This window comes from Lissotriton helveticus, chromosome 1_2 (genome assembly GCF_964261635.1).
Source record: "Lissotriton helveticus chromosome 1_2, aLisHel1.1, whole genome shotgun sequence".
NCBI lineage: Eukaryota > Metazoa > Chordata > Amphibia > Caudata > Salamandridae > Lissotriton > Lissotriton helveticus.
In genome coordinates this window covers 213,418,980-213,434,702 of record NC_136058.1, presented here as the reverse complement: position 1 = coordinate 213,434,702, position 15,723 = coordinate 213,418,980, and the positions used below count along the sequence as shown (strand labels likewise).

Genomic DNA, 15,723 nt, shown 5'->3' with positions numbered 1-15,723 from the left:
AGAAATGAAATCTGAGCGAAAGGCATAGAACCACAAAGAATATACAAAAACTGTTGAACACAAATGGGAAAATAAAAAAATGTAGATAAAAATCAATACAAATGTGTTGATAGCAAGCTTGAACACCCAGTTGGCAACATGACATTCAGATGAGCCGTGCCACTGCGCTAACCTAGTCCTACTGTTTCTACTTGGCTCTTTATGACATGTAGCTAGTTCTCTGTTCAGTCCCGGGCTCCAGGGCTATATCACACAGGCCATATCTGGTGCAGCCAGGCACAACTTTTCCTCATGTTGCAGGCTGCTTGCTATACAGCACACACCCTACACGAGGTGAGCGGCGGCTGAGGGGAGAGTTCTCAGATCATGTATCGGTATCTGCGGAAAGAGAGGGCTGGGTCTGGGTCAAAGCTGAGTGAGGGGCCCGGGTCTTGCTGAGATGCCTGCATCCTCCACTACTAGAAACCCAAGTGAATTGAGAGTGGAGTCCCCTGAAGGAAAAAATGTGCAATGCTATAGGCCTTGCATTTAAATGCGAAACCTATAGCATTACAGACAAGCGCCAGCCATTGTCCCGGCAGCTTCGAAAGTGAAAGCTGGCATGGCTCGCTGAATGCAAGCAAAGCACCTCATAGTGCCTAACATTGGAGAAACATAATAAAGAAAATAGTACACATACCGTGTAACAACCAAGTAAAGGGGCCAGTCGCCATGGGAGGTTCCAAATTAAAACATAAGTGCTATCAATTGGAAACTATTAGCATCCCTTAGGGCACACTGTATGGCGATTCTTGCCTCCAAAGTTTAAAGAACCAAGATTAATGAATTTTCTTGAACAAATAAGTTTTAATCCATTGACTTGGTTTTAGCATGTTAATCCACATTTCAGCATGTGACATTGCATTCAACATTGTTTTTCCTGCTCCAATGCATTTTGGACAGTTGTCCTTCGTCGGGGAGCATCTAAAAGAACGACATACAAAAATAACCTGTATATTTTCCTTGCCTGTTAAATCTGATATACACGAGTGCGATCAATTAATTGGAAAAACGTGCTCATGGACGTGATTATGTAACAACTAATTCGTGAACCAGAACTAATCTAAAGCCGGGTGAGAAGTGAACGCTGTGCCATAAGTGACTCTTTGTGGTTTAAATATAAGAGCATGAAATCAACTTCTGAGGCGGGTGAAAAGTGAGCGCTGCTATGGCGTTCGAAAACGTGAAAAAGTTAAAAGTGAAAAGTTCACTGGGTCAGTGCAAAAAACTTATCATAACAAAACTGCATTCAAACGTGCTCGGATTTTTGTGTGTTATTATTCAACCCAGCGTTGCAAACGACTGATATACATTGAAATTCAAACTAACGTGCTAATTAAGAACGGGTGCTCTATGAACTTACATTCAGGAAAAATCACGACGGGTTCATGCGCGCAGGTTCAAAACGCTCCGCAATGAGTTGCGTGGCTGACACGGAAGTGTAAAAAATCGGATGTATGTGTCACGTGATCGGGAACTAAAGCTAAACAAAAGACTATCGGTCAATGAGTTAAAGTCGAGGTGAATAACACAGTGTGACTGCACCTAAGGGTGCAAAAACGAATGACTGCTAATAAACGTAAAATGAAATTAAACCAAAATACAAATACAACATGTATACATCATATAAGGAAGGAATCAAAAGGATACTTAATATAACATCAAGGAGAAATGTCCAGAAACTGATAATCCCAGCACGGGGATGTCCACAAGAGTTATTTATAGGTAACATGAGAATTCGATACGTTCGTTCAGCCCATATGGCTTCATTGATTGGAGTCTGTATATCCAGTGATTTTCTCTTTGGAGTAAGTGTTTATTGTTGTCTCTTCCCTCCACTTTATTGATGACTTCCAGGATAGTGTATTTCAGTTGAGAAACAGAGTGTTTCATTTCATTGAAATGGGTTGCTACTGTAGATTTTTGGTTCATGGTGCGAATGTTGGACTTGTGTTCGTTTAGACGTACTTTAATTTTGCGCTCAGTTTTTCCAACAAAAGTTTTTCCACATGGACATTTTAAAAGATAAACGCAATTGTTGGTGTCACAAGTGGCAGTAACCTGTAAATGAATTTTATGTCCTTTAATGGGATGTGTTATTTCTGTACCGGTTATTATGTTATGACAATTGTTGCAATTGTTACATGGTCTGGTGCCACGGGATTGGATGTTCAATGTTTTGGTCTGTTTGAGGATTTTTCCCAGATTTTTGCCCCTGGTGTAGGCAAATAGCGGTAAAGACTTGAAAAAGTCATTGAAATCTGTTTCTAATTGTAGTAGTGGCCAATATTTAAGTACTATGTTCTTGTAGGTAGTACTTACATTGGAAAATTTTGAAACTACAACCATCCGGTCGCTTTTAGGTCTTTGTGTGGTTTTCTTTAGAATCTCTTCACGATTCATAGGTTGGATGGACGTTTTTGCAGATTCCAAAATCTGATCTGGATATCCTCTTGAACGGAATCTCTCCGTCATTTCATTAATGCGTACCTCTACCATGTTAGGGTCTGATGTTATGCGTTTGACTCTGCGTAGTTGTGATCTTGGTAGGTGTCTTTTTAAGGATGGTTGGTGAAAACTGGTATAGTGTAGGGTGTTGTTACGATCTGTTGATTTTCTGAAAATGTCTGTAGTTATCTGGTTATCCTTGAATGTGATTTTTACATCCAAAAAAGTGATCGAGTTGGATTCAATGTTCCATGTAAACTTAATTCTGTCATTGATGTTGTTCAAAGTAGCAAGGGCTGTTTCTAAGCTTTCTTTGGTGTTCTTCCACAGAATAAATAAGTCATCAATGTATCGTACATACATTTTGAGATTGTTGCTCCATTCTGGTTTTGACCATATGTTGGTGTGTTCAAATTCTCCCATATAGATATTGGCGAAGACTGGCGCTGCGCAATTGCCCATGCTGGTGCCCACTAGTTGTGCACTTGTCCACCAACCTTCATACAGGTTCCAAATTAAGACAAGGCTGTACTAAGGAGGGACTATCAAGTCTATTAACGACCCCAAAGGCAGCATTTAGGAACGACAATGACACAAGCCAATTACAAATATGCGCGGACAGTGGAAGTGGCTTCTGTCCCATACTCTACTACAGCAGTCTCGCAGAGCAAGTAGCACATGTGCACTGATGCTTGGCTCTAATTAATGAAACAGAAACGTTTCATTTTTCTTTTTTAAATGCATCCCTTTTTCCTTTGAGGAAAACAGGCTGCATAAAAAACACTGCTTTATTTAAAAAGTAGCCACTCCTAATGGGGTCGCAACTTGCACCTGCCTCATGAATATTAATGAGGCGGGCAGTTTTCAACCCCATTAGGAATCGCAAACAATGTCTGAGACACTGTTGTAAATTCCTATTGGTGAGTTGCAAATTGCGAGTCACAAAACTACTCAATTTGCGACTCGGTCGTACATCTGGCCCTTAGAGTGTAAAAAGTTTACCGAGTCCCATGAAAACCACAATAGCAACCCCTGTCCCTTGAAGACATGTTTGTTACAATGCCTCTGACAGTGGAATATTAAAATGAAAAATTGGGGAGTATATTCAGCAGTCTGTGAGACCACTGACTGCACATCTTGATGTCTGCAGCCTTCGTAATCACAGTGCAAGTTGTGAACTTTTAACAGTTTACACTTTGTCAATGGCTTTTGCCTAACCTCAGAAGGTGCCAATCAGTCCATCGTTTGCAATTACAAAAACTGTTGCAAAGCTTTGCAGTATGAATATATGACGATACCCCGCAATCCAACATCCCGCATACCATCACTCCGCAATTTTTATAACGCAGGACTATTACTCCGCAAAGCCATCATTCCTAAAACTTTTACAACGCATATGACTTTATCACGCATACCATTATAACGCAAATACATGTGTGGTAAAGTCATATACATTGTAAAAGTACATTATTAAAAAATTATATATATGTTTGTATATATGTGTATATAAATATATACATATATATCCAACCATTGCAGAACCCAATTTGGAAGAACCATACGGACCCCTTCATGGCGCTGTAACCATTTTATTCACAGCATGCCAGCAGAGCGGTCTTCAAGAGGGCAGTCTCTTTGATTAGGCCAGACGCGTTTCAGGAAATGAACTCCTTTCTTCAGTGGCTTTTGACAGACAAGGGGAAGCATAAACAGCGTGGACCGTTCTTTAAACATCGTACCTGCCCCCTATGGGCGTGGCCACAGGGCATTCTGGTTGATACAGTCCGCGCTGATGTCAGCCTCAGTGGGTGTAACTCCCCGAGTCCAAATGTCCCAATTTAAATTGCACACACACTTGATAGTCTCTGCCTCGCTTTGTCTGCTGTAATTAAAAGCTCAAGCATGTTCCCATCTGCAAAGGAGCAGGCTTGTCTCCGTCCCGATGTCGGCAGCAAAAGTTTGTCACCCGGACCCAGCTGGAAGCGGCAGGCTCTTTCCTCGACCTGGGTCAGGCCGTAACAAATCCAACCATTGCAGAACCCAATTTGGAAGAACCATACGGAGACCTTCATGGCGCTTTAACCATTTTGTTCACAGCATGCCAGCAGAGCGGTCTTCAAGAGGGCACTCTCTTTGATCAGGCCAGACGCGTTTCAGGAGGTGAACTCCTTTCTTCAGTGGCTTTTGACAGACAAGGGGAAGCATAAACAGCGCGGACCGTTCTTTAAACATCGTACCTGCCCCCTATGGGCATGGCCACACGGCATTCTGCTTGATGCAGTCCGCGCTGATTTCAGCCTCAGTGGGTGCAACTCCCCGAGTCCAAATGTCCCAATTTAAATTGCACACACACTTGATGGTCTCTGCTTCGCTTTGTCTGCTGTAATTAAAAGCTCAAGCATGTTCCCATCTGCAAAGGAGCAGGCTTGTCTCCGTCCAGATGTCGGCAGCAAATGTTTGTCATCCGGGACCAGCTGGAAGCGGCAGGCTCTTTCCTTGACCTGGGTCAATCCGTAACAAATCCAACCATTGCAGAACCCAATTTGGAAGAACCATACGGATACCTTCGTGGCGCTTTAACCATTTTATTCACAGCATGCCAGCAGAGCGGTCTTCAAGAGGGCAGTCTCTTTGATTAGGCCAGACGTGTTACAAGAGGTGAACTCCTTTCTTCAGTGGCTTTTGACAGACAAGGGGAAGCATAAACAGCGCGGAACGTTCTTTAAACATAGTACCTGCCCCCTATGGGCGTGGCCACATGGCATTCTGGTTGATGCAGTCCGCGCTGATGTCAGCCTCAGTGGGTGCAACTCCCCGAGTCCAAATGTCCCAATTTAAATTGCACACACACTTGATAGTCTCTGCCTCGCTTTGTCTGCTGTAATTAAAAGCTCAAGCATGTTCCCATCTGCAAAGGAGCAGGCTTGTCTCCGTCCCGATGTCGGCAGCAAAAGTTTGTCACCCGGGACCAGCTGGAAGCGGCAGGCTCTTTCCTCGACCTGGGTCAGGCCGTAACAAATCCAACCATTGCAGAACCCAATTTGGAAGAACCATACAGAGACCTTCGTGGCGCTTTAACCATTTTATTCACAGCATGCCAGCAGAGCGGTCTTCAAGAGGGCAGTCTCTTTGATTAGGCCAGACGCGTTTCAGGAGGTGAACTCCTTTCTCCAGTGGCTTTTGACAGACAAGGGGAAGCATAAACAGCGCGGACCATTCTTTAAACATCATACCTGCCCCCTATGGGCGTGGCCACCTGGCATTCTGGTTGATGCAGTCCGCGCTGATGTCAGCCTCAGTGGGTGCAACTCCCCGAGTCCAAATGTCCCAATTTAAATTGCACACACGCTTGATAGTCTCTGCCTCGCTTTGTCTGCTGTAATTAAAAGCTCAAGCATGTTCCCATCTGCAAAGGAGCAGGCTTGTCTCCATCCAGATGTCGGCAGCAAATGTTTGTCACCCGGGACCAGCTGGAAGCGGCAGGCTCTTTCCTTGACCTGGGTCAATCCGTAACAAATCCAACCATTGCAGACCCAATTTGGAAGAACCATACGGATACCTTTGTGGCGCTTTAACCATTTTATTCACAGCATGCCAGCAGAGCGGTCTTCAAGAGGGCAGTCTCTTTGATTAGGCCAGACGTGTTACAGGAGGTGAACTCCTTTCTTCAGTGGCTTTTGACAGACAAGGGGAAGCATAAACAGCGCGGAACGTTCTTTAAACATCGTACCTGCCCCCTATGGGCGTGGCCACCTGGCATTCTGGTTGATGCAGTCCGCGCTGATGTCAGCCTCAGTGGGTGCAACTCCCGAGTCCAAATGTCCCAATTCAAATTGCACACACGCTTGATAGTCTCTGCCTCGCTTTGTCTGCTGTAATTAAAAGCTCAAGCATGTTCCCATCTGCAAAGGAGCAGGCTTGTCTCTGTCCCGATGTCGGCAGCAAAAGTTTGTCATCCGGGACCAGCTGGAAGCGGCAGGCTCTTTCCTCGACCTGGGTCAGGCCATAACAAATCCAACCATTGCAGAACCCAATTTGGAAGAACCATACCGAGACCTTCATGGCGCTTTAACCATTTTATTCACAGCATCCCAGCAGAGCGGTCTTCAAGAGGGCAGTCTCTTTGATTAGGCCAGACGCGTTTCAGGAGGTGAACTCCTTTCTTCAGTGGCTTTTGACAGACAAGGGGAAGCATAAACAGCGCGGACCGTTCTTTAAACATCGTACCTGCCCCCTATGGGCGTGGCCACACGGCACTCCGGTTGATGCAGTCCGCGCTGATGTCAGCCTCAGTGGGTGCAACTCCCAGAGTCCAAATGTCCCAATTTAAATTGCACACACACTTGATAGTCTCTGCCTCTTCTTAGTCTGCTGTAATTAAAAGCTCAAGCATGTTCCCATCTGCAAAGGAGCAGGCTTGTCTACGTCCCGATGTCGGCAGCAAAAGTTTGTCACCCGGGACCAGCTGGAAGCAGCAGGCTCTTTCCTCGACCTGGGTCAGGCCGTAACAAATCCAACCATTGCAGAACCAAATTTGGAAGAACCATACGGAGACCTTCGTGGCGCTTAAACCATTTTATTCACAGCATGCCAGCAGAGCGGTCTTCAAGAGGGCAGTCATTTTGATTAGGCCAGTCGCGTTTCAGGAGGTGAACTCCTTTGTAACTGTTGTAAATTCCTATTGGTGAGTTGCAAATTGCGAGTCACAAAACTACTCAATTTGCGACTCGGTCGTACATCTGGCCCTTAGAGTGCAAAAAGTTTACCGAGTTCCATGAAAACCACAATAGCAACCCCTGTCCCTTGAAGACATGTTTGTTACAATGCCTCAGACAGTGGCATAATAAAATGAAAAATTGGGGAGTATATTCAGAAGTCTGTGAGACCACTGACTGCACATCTTGATGTCTGCAGCCTTCGTAATCACAGTGCAAGTTGTGAACTTTTAACAGTTTACACCTTGTCAATGGCTTTTGCCTAACCTCAGCAGGTGCCAATCAGTCCATCGTTTGCAATTACAAAAACTGTTGCAAAGCTTTGCAGTATGAATATATGACGATACTCCGCAATCCAACATCCCGCATAACATCACTCCGTAATTTTTATAACGCAGGACTATTACTCCGCAAAGCCATCATTCCTAAAACTTTTACAACGCATATGACTTTATCACGCATGCCATTATAACGCAAATACATGTGTGGTAAAGTCATATACATTGTAAAAGTACATTATTAAAAAATGATATATATGTTTGTATATATGTGTATATATATATATATTTATATATATATACACACATATATATATATATATATATATATATATATATATATATATATATAGATATATCCAACTCGAGTCTTGGCGCGAAGCATGGGTGGCCGCTTGCAGCGGCGGGCCAGGACTGACACTGAATGAACAATGCCCACTAGGGCTTTATCACAGTATGAATACACGACGTGAGCAGTATGATCTGATAAGATCAATCACGAGTGAGTCAACTATGAGTGTGCCGAAATGGGATATACTAATTGTGCTATGGACTGAACTCCAATTGTGGTTAGCCCACTTGGGCCGAACTATGTGACCACACGCAATGCCATGAAATGTTACCGGTCACCGTGATGTAGAATCATGAATTTTGACGTACTTATTAATTTTCTTTATTATCTTGGCCAGTAAGCTTGCCGCTAATATTTAATTTAATTATGTCACAATTGAAGAACGCAGAAATGTATTTTATAAAATGTGACGAAATGTTTGAATGTGCCACGCTCTACTGATAAAGCATGTAAATCTGTCTTCATAGCTCCAGAAAACTAATGAAACGGTAGTCTGTTTATTATGTTTACTCTGACTTTGATCACATGAAAAACCTTAAAACACTGGGTGTAAACAGACACGATCACTCGTGAGCAAGGGAAGTGGTTCCCGAAACGTTGAGTGGGCTGTGAAATAAACACCAGTTTATTGAAACTTTGCTGGCCTGGACGTCGTTCTTGGAGAATTGGGGAACGTGTGTTGTGAGAATATATATATATATATATACACACGTTTTTATTTAATTAAAACATTTATTCTTTTAAATTGCATTATTTAAATTATTATGTTTTTTAATTTATTTATTATTACCCTTTACACCCTAAAAACTAATCCCACCCTGGTCCCTTTAAATACCCCTGCACCCCATAATCATAACCTACCCTTACTCCTTAAAATACCCCAACACCCTTAAACACTAACCCATCTTAACCCTATAAATATAATTTGCACCCAAAAACCCAAACCTATCCCTGAACCCTTAAAATACCCCTGTACCCCAAAACCCAAACCTATCCCTAAACCCTTAAAATACCCCTGTACCCCAAAACCCAAACCTAGCCCTAAACCCTAAAATACCCCTCTACCCCAAAACTCAAACCTAGCCCTGAACCTTAAAAATACCCCTGTACCCCAAAACCCAAACCTACCCCATAAACCTAAAAATAACACTGTACCCCAAAACCCAAACCTACCCCTGAACCCTAAAATACCCCTGCACCCCAAAACCCAAACATACCCCTGAACCCTAAAAATACCCCTGTACCCCCAAACCCAAACCTAGCCCTGAACCCTAAAAATACCCCTGTACCCCAAAACCCAAACCTAGCCCTGAACCCTAAAAACACCCCTGTACCCCAAAACTCAAACCTAGCTCTGAACCCTAAAAATACCCCTATACCCCAGAACCCAAACCTAGCCCTGTACCCTAAAAATACCCTTGCACCCCAAAACCCAAACCTAGCCCTGAAGCTTAAAAATAACCCTGTACCCCAATACCAAAACATATCCCTTATCCCTTAAATATCCCTGTACCCCATAACCCAAACCCACCCTTAAAATATCCCTGAACCCCTAAAACATATACCCCAACACCCCCAAATTAAAACCATATACTTACCTTAAAAACATATGATTTTACCATTCATGCATTTACGTCGAATTTCGTTGTAAAAGCATGGGTGGTAAAAGCATATAAAATGTAATGGCATGCGTTATAAAAGTATTGCTGAGTAATGGTACTTGCGTTGTAATGGTATGAGGAGTGAAGGTATGCGGAGTGAAAGTTACGGAGTGAAGGTGTTTTACCTTGCAGTACAGGGTCAGGAACAGAAAAAGGCCGGACACCAAGTTAAAAGTGGCCCTCATTAGTGAATCAGATAGCTAAAAAAAGTAAAACATTTTTTTTTATTTGGTTGATTTTTTTTAATGATTACAATGTCTCATCTCTTTCTCTAACTCTGCCAAGCATAATAGTGCACTCACTATTGCATCCTCACACCACAGAGCCAATTTGTATTTTACACCACAAAATATTCATGTCACACAACATTACATCCAACTTCAGTTGAGCCAGTCAAACTCTATGCTCCTTCTTATGCCACTAGAATCTTGTGATCACCCCATCCAGCTTATTGAAGAGAGATATGAATATTGTGGGCAACATCTTTAGAGCATCGCCCACAATGGAGCTAGCTAACATTGTCTTCAAATGTATACTCAAACACTTTTATATAGCGCAAATTACCACTGGTCTCTAAGTGCTTAAGAGGGGAAGCAGGGCACTGCAAGACTGCAGGGCGGCGGGCTAAACAGATGTCAGTGTTGCTCTGAACAGATGTGTTTTTAGCAGCTTTCTAAAGGGGAGCAAGGCTGGTTCCCTACGTAAGGACTCTGGTAAGTCATTCCAGATCCGTGGCAGGAGAATCGAAAACGCTCTACCCCCTTTGGTCTTAAGGTTGTATTTAGAAGAGGCTAATCTGCAGGTCTCTGAAGAACGCAGAGCCCGTTCCGGCACGTACTTTTGCAATCTCCGTGTATGGCCTTGTGGGCTATACACAGGCTCTTGAAGTGGACCCGCTGTTCTATAGGCAGCCAGTGCAATTTATGCAGCAGGGGGGTGGCTCTTGAGTGCCTAGGGAGGCTAAAAATTAACCTAGCTGCGTCATTTTGAACAACCTGCAGCCTCCGTAGTAGCTTCTGTGGGATGCCTAAATAAAGAGCATTCCCATAGTCTAGCCGGGAGATGACCGTAGCTGACACAATTGATTGTAGAACAGAGGTGGAGAGGAGAGGGATGAGTTTCCGTAGTTGCCTAAGTAGGCCCATACATATACCCACCACTGTCGATACCTGGCTAGACATCGACAGCTCAGAGTCGATCTTCAGACCCAGGCTCTTTACTACTGGTACTGGGGTTGGTGCCCCACCTAGCTCCGAGGGCCAGAACAGTTCACACCAAGGGCTATTTTGAGCTGGGACAATAAGCACCTTGGTTTTATCCGGGTTAATTTTAGCGAGTTAGCTGCCATCCAGTTAACAGTGTACCTGAGGAGATTTCTCACGGGTTCTTGAACCTGGCTGGTATGGTCAAGATGGACCAGGAGTTGGGTGTCATCGGCGTAGTTAAAGACCTGGCAATCCCTGCCTGTGAGCGCCTCCACCAAGGGCTGCAGGTGGATGTTAAAGAGGAGTGGAGACAACGCAGAACCCTGGGGGACTCCACAGGTCAGGGAGCCCAAAGTCGACACCTGGTCCCCCATTTGGACTCTCTGGGTACGGTTGGTCAGGAAGGATCTGAGCCACTGGAGTGCTTGTCCTTTTATGCCCAGATTCGACAACCGGCACAGCAAGATATCATATCTGACCGTGTCGAATGCCGCTGACAGATCTAATAAAATCAGGGCACTCGCATGTTTGTTATCGGCCCTGCATCTAAGCTCATCCAGAACCGACACCATCACCAGCTTGGTGCTATGATGTGTCCTGAAACCCGCTTGTCTAGAGTGTAGGAGATGGTGGTCATCTAAATATTTTGAAAGGGATTTTAGGACATGTTGTTTCAATATTTTAGCAAGAAAAGTGAGCTGTGAGATGGGTCTGTAGTTTTTTAAGACTGATGCATCCGCCCCTGGTTTTTTCAACAGGGAGTGACCATTGCTTCTTTCAGCATTTCTGGTAAATAACCCAGATCTAAGGACTCATTGAGTAGTTCCAGGCCTGCTTTTCCACTCCCGGCAGGGCCATTTGAAAGAGGCCCGGCGGGCAGGGATCCATTCTCGAGCCTGATTTAGTCTGTTTGGCCACGGTAGTTAAGGTGACCTGGTCGAGTTGTGGAAAGTTGGCCAACTGACTACTCAGGCAGGGGGGGCGTGATGGAGCATACTGGTCCAGGAGATTATGGTCTACGGGATTTGCAGTGATTTTTAATACAATATCCCGAACCTTTTGAAGAAAAAACTCCTGGAAGCTATCACAGGTTGGCAAGTCTCCCGTGACGTTTTTGTCCCCTAATTGGCTCAGTTCTTTCAGTATTGCAAAGATTTCTTTTTGTTTATTTCCTGCCAAGCTAATCCTACTTTCGTAGAATGCTGCCTTTTTCTCTAGGATAGCTGATTTATATGTGTCAAGGATGATTTTATATTTTATTAGATCTAAATGTAAATGTAAATGTCATGGTATTTATAGAGCGCACTGTCACCAGATGGTCACCTTGCGGTGTCGCCTATTCGGCTTCCTGGCGCTGATACTCATACCTCTGTGGAACCCCTCCTGGCTTTCCCTGTGAAGTGTCCACTCCTGGGCACCCCCAGGGTGAAGCCAGGCATCCTTAGCGCTGTTGGGGCCGGTGTGGAGGCTAAGCAAGCTATTGCCCAGAGTTGCAGCATGGGGCCCGTCATAAGAATAGGCTCCGAGGCGAGAATTAACAGGTCCCAGGAAATTGAGCTCGAAACCCCGCCGAGGCGGGAATTGAACCCTGGTCCTCTGGCCAGAACTCTGCATCAGGGTCTGCCGCTCTAACCATTGAGCCACACTCCTCCACTATCTAAAGGATCATACCTAAGTCTCCACCTCCTCTCGGCTTGATGAAGGGTTTGTTTTTTCTCCCTTAAGGACTCGTCGTACCAAGGGGCTCCTTTCCCTTTATCTTTAACCCTTTCTTTCTGTTCAGGTGCTAAGGCATCAAAGGCCTGTACTAGTCGGGAGAATAGGGCTGCACATTTATGGTCCAGATTATCCTCAGTTAGCACAGGGACGGGAATAGAGTGGAGCAAGGCGACTAAGGAATCTGCCTCGACATTCTTCCATAGTCTAACTTTCCTCCACAGAGGTGGTGGTCGCAGAAGTGGACTATCCATGGGGACCCAGCATCTCAACAGCAAGTGGTCCGACCAGGCACAAGGACTGATGTCAGTTATCCGTGCCAAGGATTTAGAGGACCAGATTAGGTCTAACGTATGCCCTTTGATATGAGTGGGTCCCTTTACTAACTGCACCATTTCCAGAGAGTTCATGCTTGACTCAAATACAGATTCCGCCGGTTCTTTATTACATATTGATAACTCCTGCCACAAGTGTGAACCCCAAATACTTTGAAAGACCCTTCTGCTCTTTCAAAGTAATATGAGTCCTTGCGTTTTGTCTTATATTAATTTTTCATTGTTGTGATTTTGGTTTTAGTTGACCTCTCAAGAGGCATACTGATGAATTATGGTTGAGTGTCATAGGGCCAATTCTCAGTGTTAGATTGACAATAATGTTGCTTGCATGTGAGATAACTGCACCGTCTTTTGTTTCTTGCTAGGCTTCATGGGTACTCGTTGCCCTGGGGTGGATCTTTGTTCCTGTTTACATTGCATCAGGAGCGGGGACTTTGCCAGAGTACCTGAGGAAACGCTTTGGAGGACAGAGGATCCGGATATATATGTCTGTCATGTCGCTTATCCTCTACATATTCACCAAGATCTCTGTAAGTATACTTTAAATGAGAGTATATGAGTTTTATGGTATTCGCATTTGTTCTTTGCACTGCACGTTTGTTTTACACCTCGCTGTATATACATCAAAGCCATACATGTTGGCCATTTTGGGTGTCTCCAGCAGTCGGCTCCAGACTGCACCAAAAGGAATCCAGTGATCCACTGTTGCATGGCGACAAAATGTTGTTTGCATTGTGGCTTATTAAATGCTTGTAAAGGTCCTGAATTTGGAGGCTGAAAGAGGGATAATTAGTGTTTGATAAATGAAAGACTCTATCTTTCATATAAGGCAAGCTACATAGAGACACAGTTAGTCTACCATTGGTTATTTGAGTCTTTGACAAGGCATGGTTGATTAACTTTTGTTTCCCACAGGATCTAAAACTATGGATCAATTCACAGAGCCAATTTGGTGTGTAAATCTAGCTTCAATAAACAGCTGGATTTACAAGTGCAAGGTATGGGCTCAGAAATCCATTTACTCAGGCACACTATTACCCCATAATTGTTTAATTTTACCCATGAGTAAATCAGACTGAAAAAGGTATGGAGTTGGCATTCAAGAGTTGGTTTTTCTCTTCCTTTTGGTATGATCTGACTCCGCTAAGACCTCTTTCCGCCCTGGAAATCATCAAACATGTATTCCTAACAAAGTCAGGAGTAAATCGTTTACCATGATGTGTATAGGAAGGGAATATCTTTAGAATTGGTGGTCAGTAGGGGAATGGGTTTCTCCATAGGCAAAATATTACACCTCTATATAAAAAAGTAAAACATGTGGCTTTTTTCAGAGGCAATGTCATTTCAGCATGCACATTTACAAAATGTAAAATTAGACAGATAGAAATGCCCATACCTATCCACAGGCAAAAGCAGGAATTTACACACATTTTATTGAAGCGTCATGTGCCTGGATACCTTTACGGATGATTGGCATGCTCTACAAATATACATAACATAAATTGTGCCTGACATACTTTTAAACAGTGGTCCCTAGAGAAACAACAATGGGAACAAAGGAATGAATATAGACCAAGTCGGCACTATATTGATTAAACTTATCCAGCCGGCCAGAGGTCTGATTTTTAATATTTTTCAATCCAGTAGGATAAGTACGAACAAAAAGAAAACACAGAGAAGGCTCAGGCAAAGCTCTAGGTGTGTTACATACAGAATTTTCAATGTGACAAACAAATCACAAGGAAACACCTTTACACATTAAATAACAATTCAGAGCAGTGCATAGGGTGTTTTAGGGTGTCAACGGCGTTTTGATCCATATAGACAATAAATGGATCATCATCCGGACATTTGTAATAAGCATGCCTGTGTACAATTGCCTGTAATAAGCGTCATCACGTATATCGAGGATAGCGGTAGATGTGAGGCTGGAGGCACAGTCAGCTAATGGATTAACCAGCGAAAATTCAAGCCGATGTTTAGGAGGAGCCCAGACCGCTTAAGGCGTAAAAGGTAATGCCGCAGTGTAAGCAGGAATGACCCATCCGAGGATGGGGATTGAAACACTCAATATCGTTTTGGAAGGAGAGCTTCAATATCGTGCTCCTGGGTGCGCTGGGGATAATTGCCTATGTCTGGATTCCTCGGTGGCAGGCAATGTGTGTCGGCTTCTGTCGGTGGGGGAAGACTCAGGACTCGGGCAATGTCTCCGTTGTCGCCGTTAAATTGAATATCGCCATATGTATCAGCAAAATGATCATGTATAATTTGCTTTTGACAACATGTGGAAAGCCTGCCGGTAAATAAAATGATGGTACATTTGCACTTGCTTATACCATGATCAGTGACATATCTTGAATCTGGGAAAAGTAGTTCTACCTGCAAATTGCTACAACCATCACATCTTAGTTTGAGGTTTAATCTATTTATATACATTTCAGCCTGTTGGACCTGACCCTCTCTGCAGGTACATCCCCAAATTTCTTTTACCTCCCCCCACTTTCTGGTTTCTCAAGCCATTTTTGTTGGCTTTTAGGACACTGTGAAATTTAAAACGGCAAACCAGAGTTAAAGTGCATGTGCTCACTCTCTAAAACATGGTTACATTGACCAACATCCTATTGGCATATTTTATTTTGTCCCTAGTAAAATGGTATACCATAACCTTGGCGGGAAAATTGAATGCTATTAGTGGGCCTAGCACTTATTGTGCCACACGCTTGAGTAGCCTTTTAAAAACATGTGTCAGGCCTGTCATTGCAGCCTGTGTGTGCTGTTTTAAACTGCCAGTTCGGCTTGGAAAAACAGGCATTTTGCCTGGCCTAAACACTCCTTTTTAATACATATAGTTCACCCCTGGGGTGGGACCAAAACACCCCTTAGAGCAGGGTGAATTGTACTTAAAAATGTGGACATGTGTTTTTTAAGTTTTAAATGTCCTGGTAGTAAAGAACTCTCAAATGTGTTTTTCAGT

The 15,723-nt window shown here is 43.7% G+C and overlaps 1 protein-coding gene across 1 annotated transcript in view; it reads left to right on the top strand.

Annotated features, from left to right (window-relative positions):
* LOC144799863 (sodium/glucose cotransporter 4-like) overlaps positions 1–15,723 on the top strand; it is an 807,114-nt gene that overhangs the window by 198,819 nt on the left and 592,572 nt on the right. The window contains exon 4 of the mRNA XM_078671455.1: positions 13,115–13,279. Within this exon, the coding sequence (XP_078527581.1) occupies positions 13,115–13,279 (165 nt within the window). The remainder of the gene's footprint in view (positions 1–13,114; positions 13,280–15,723) is intronic.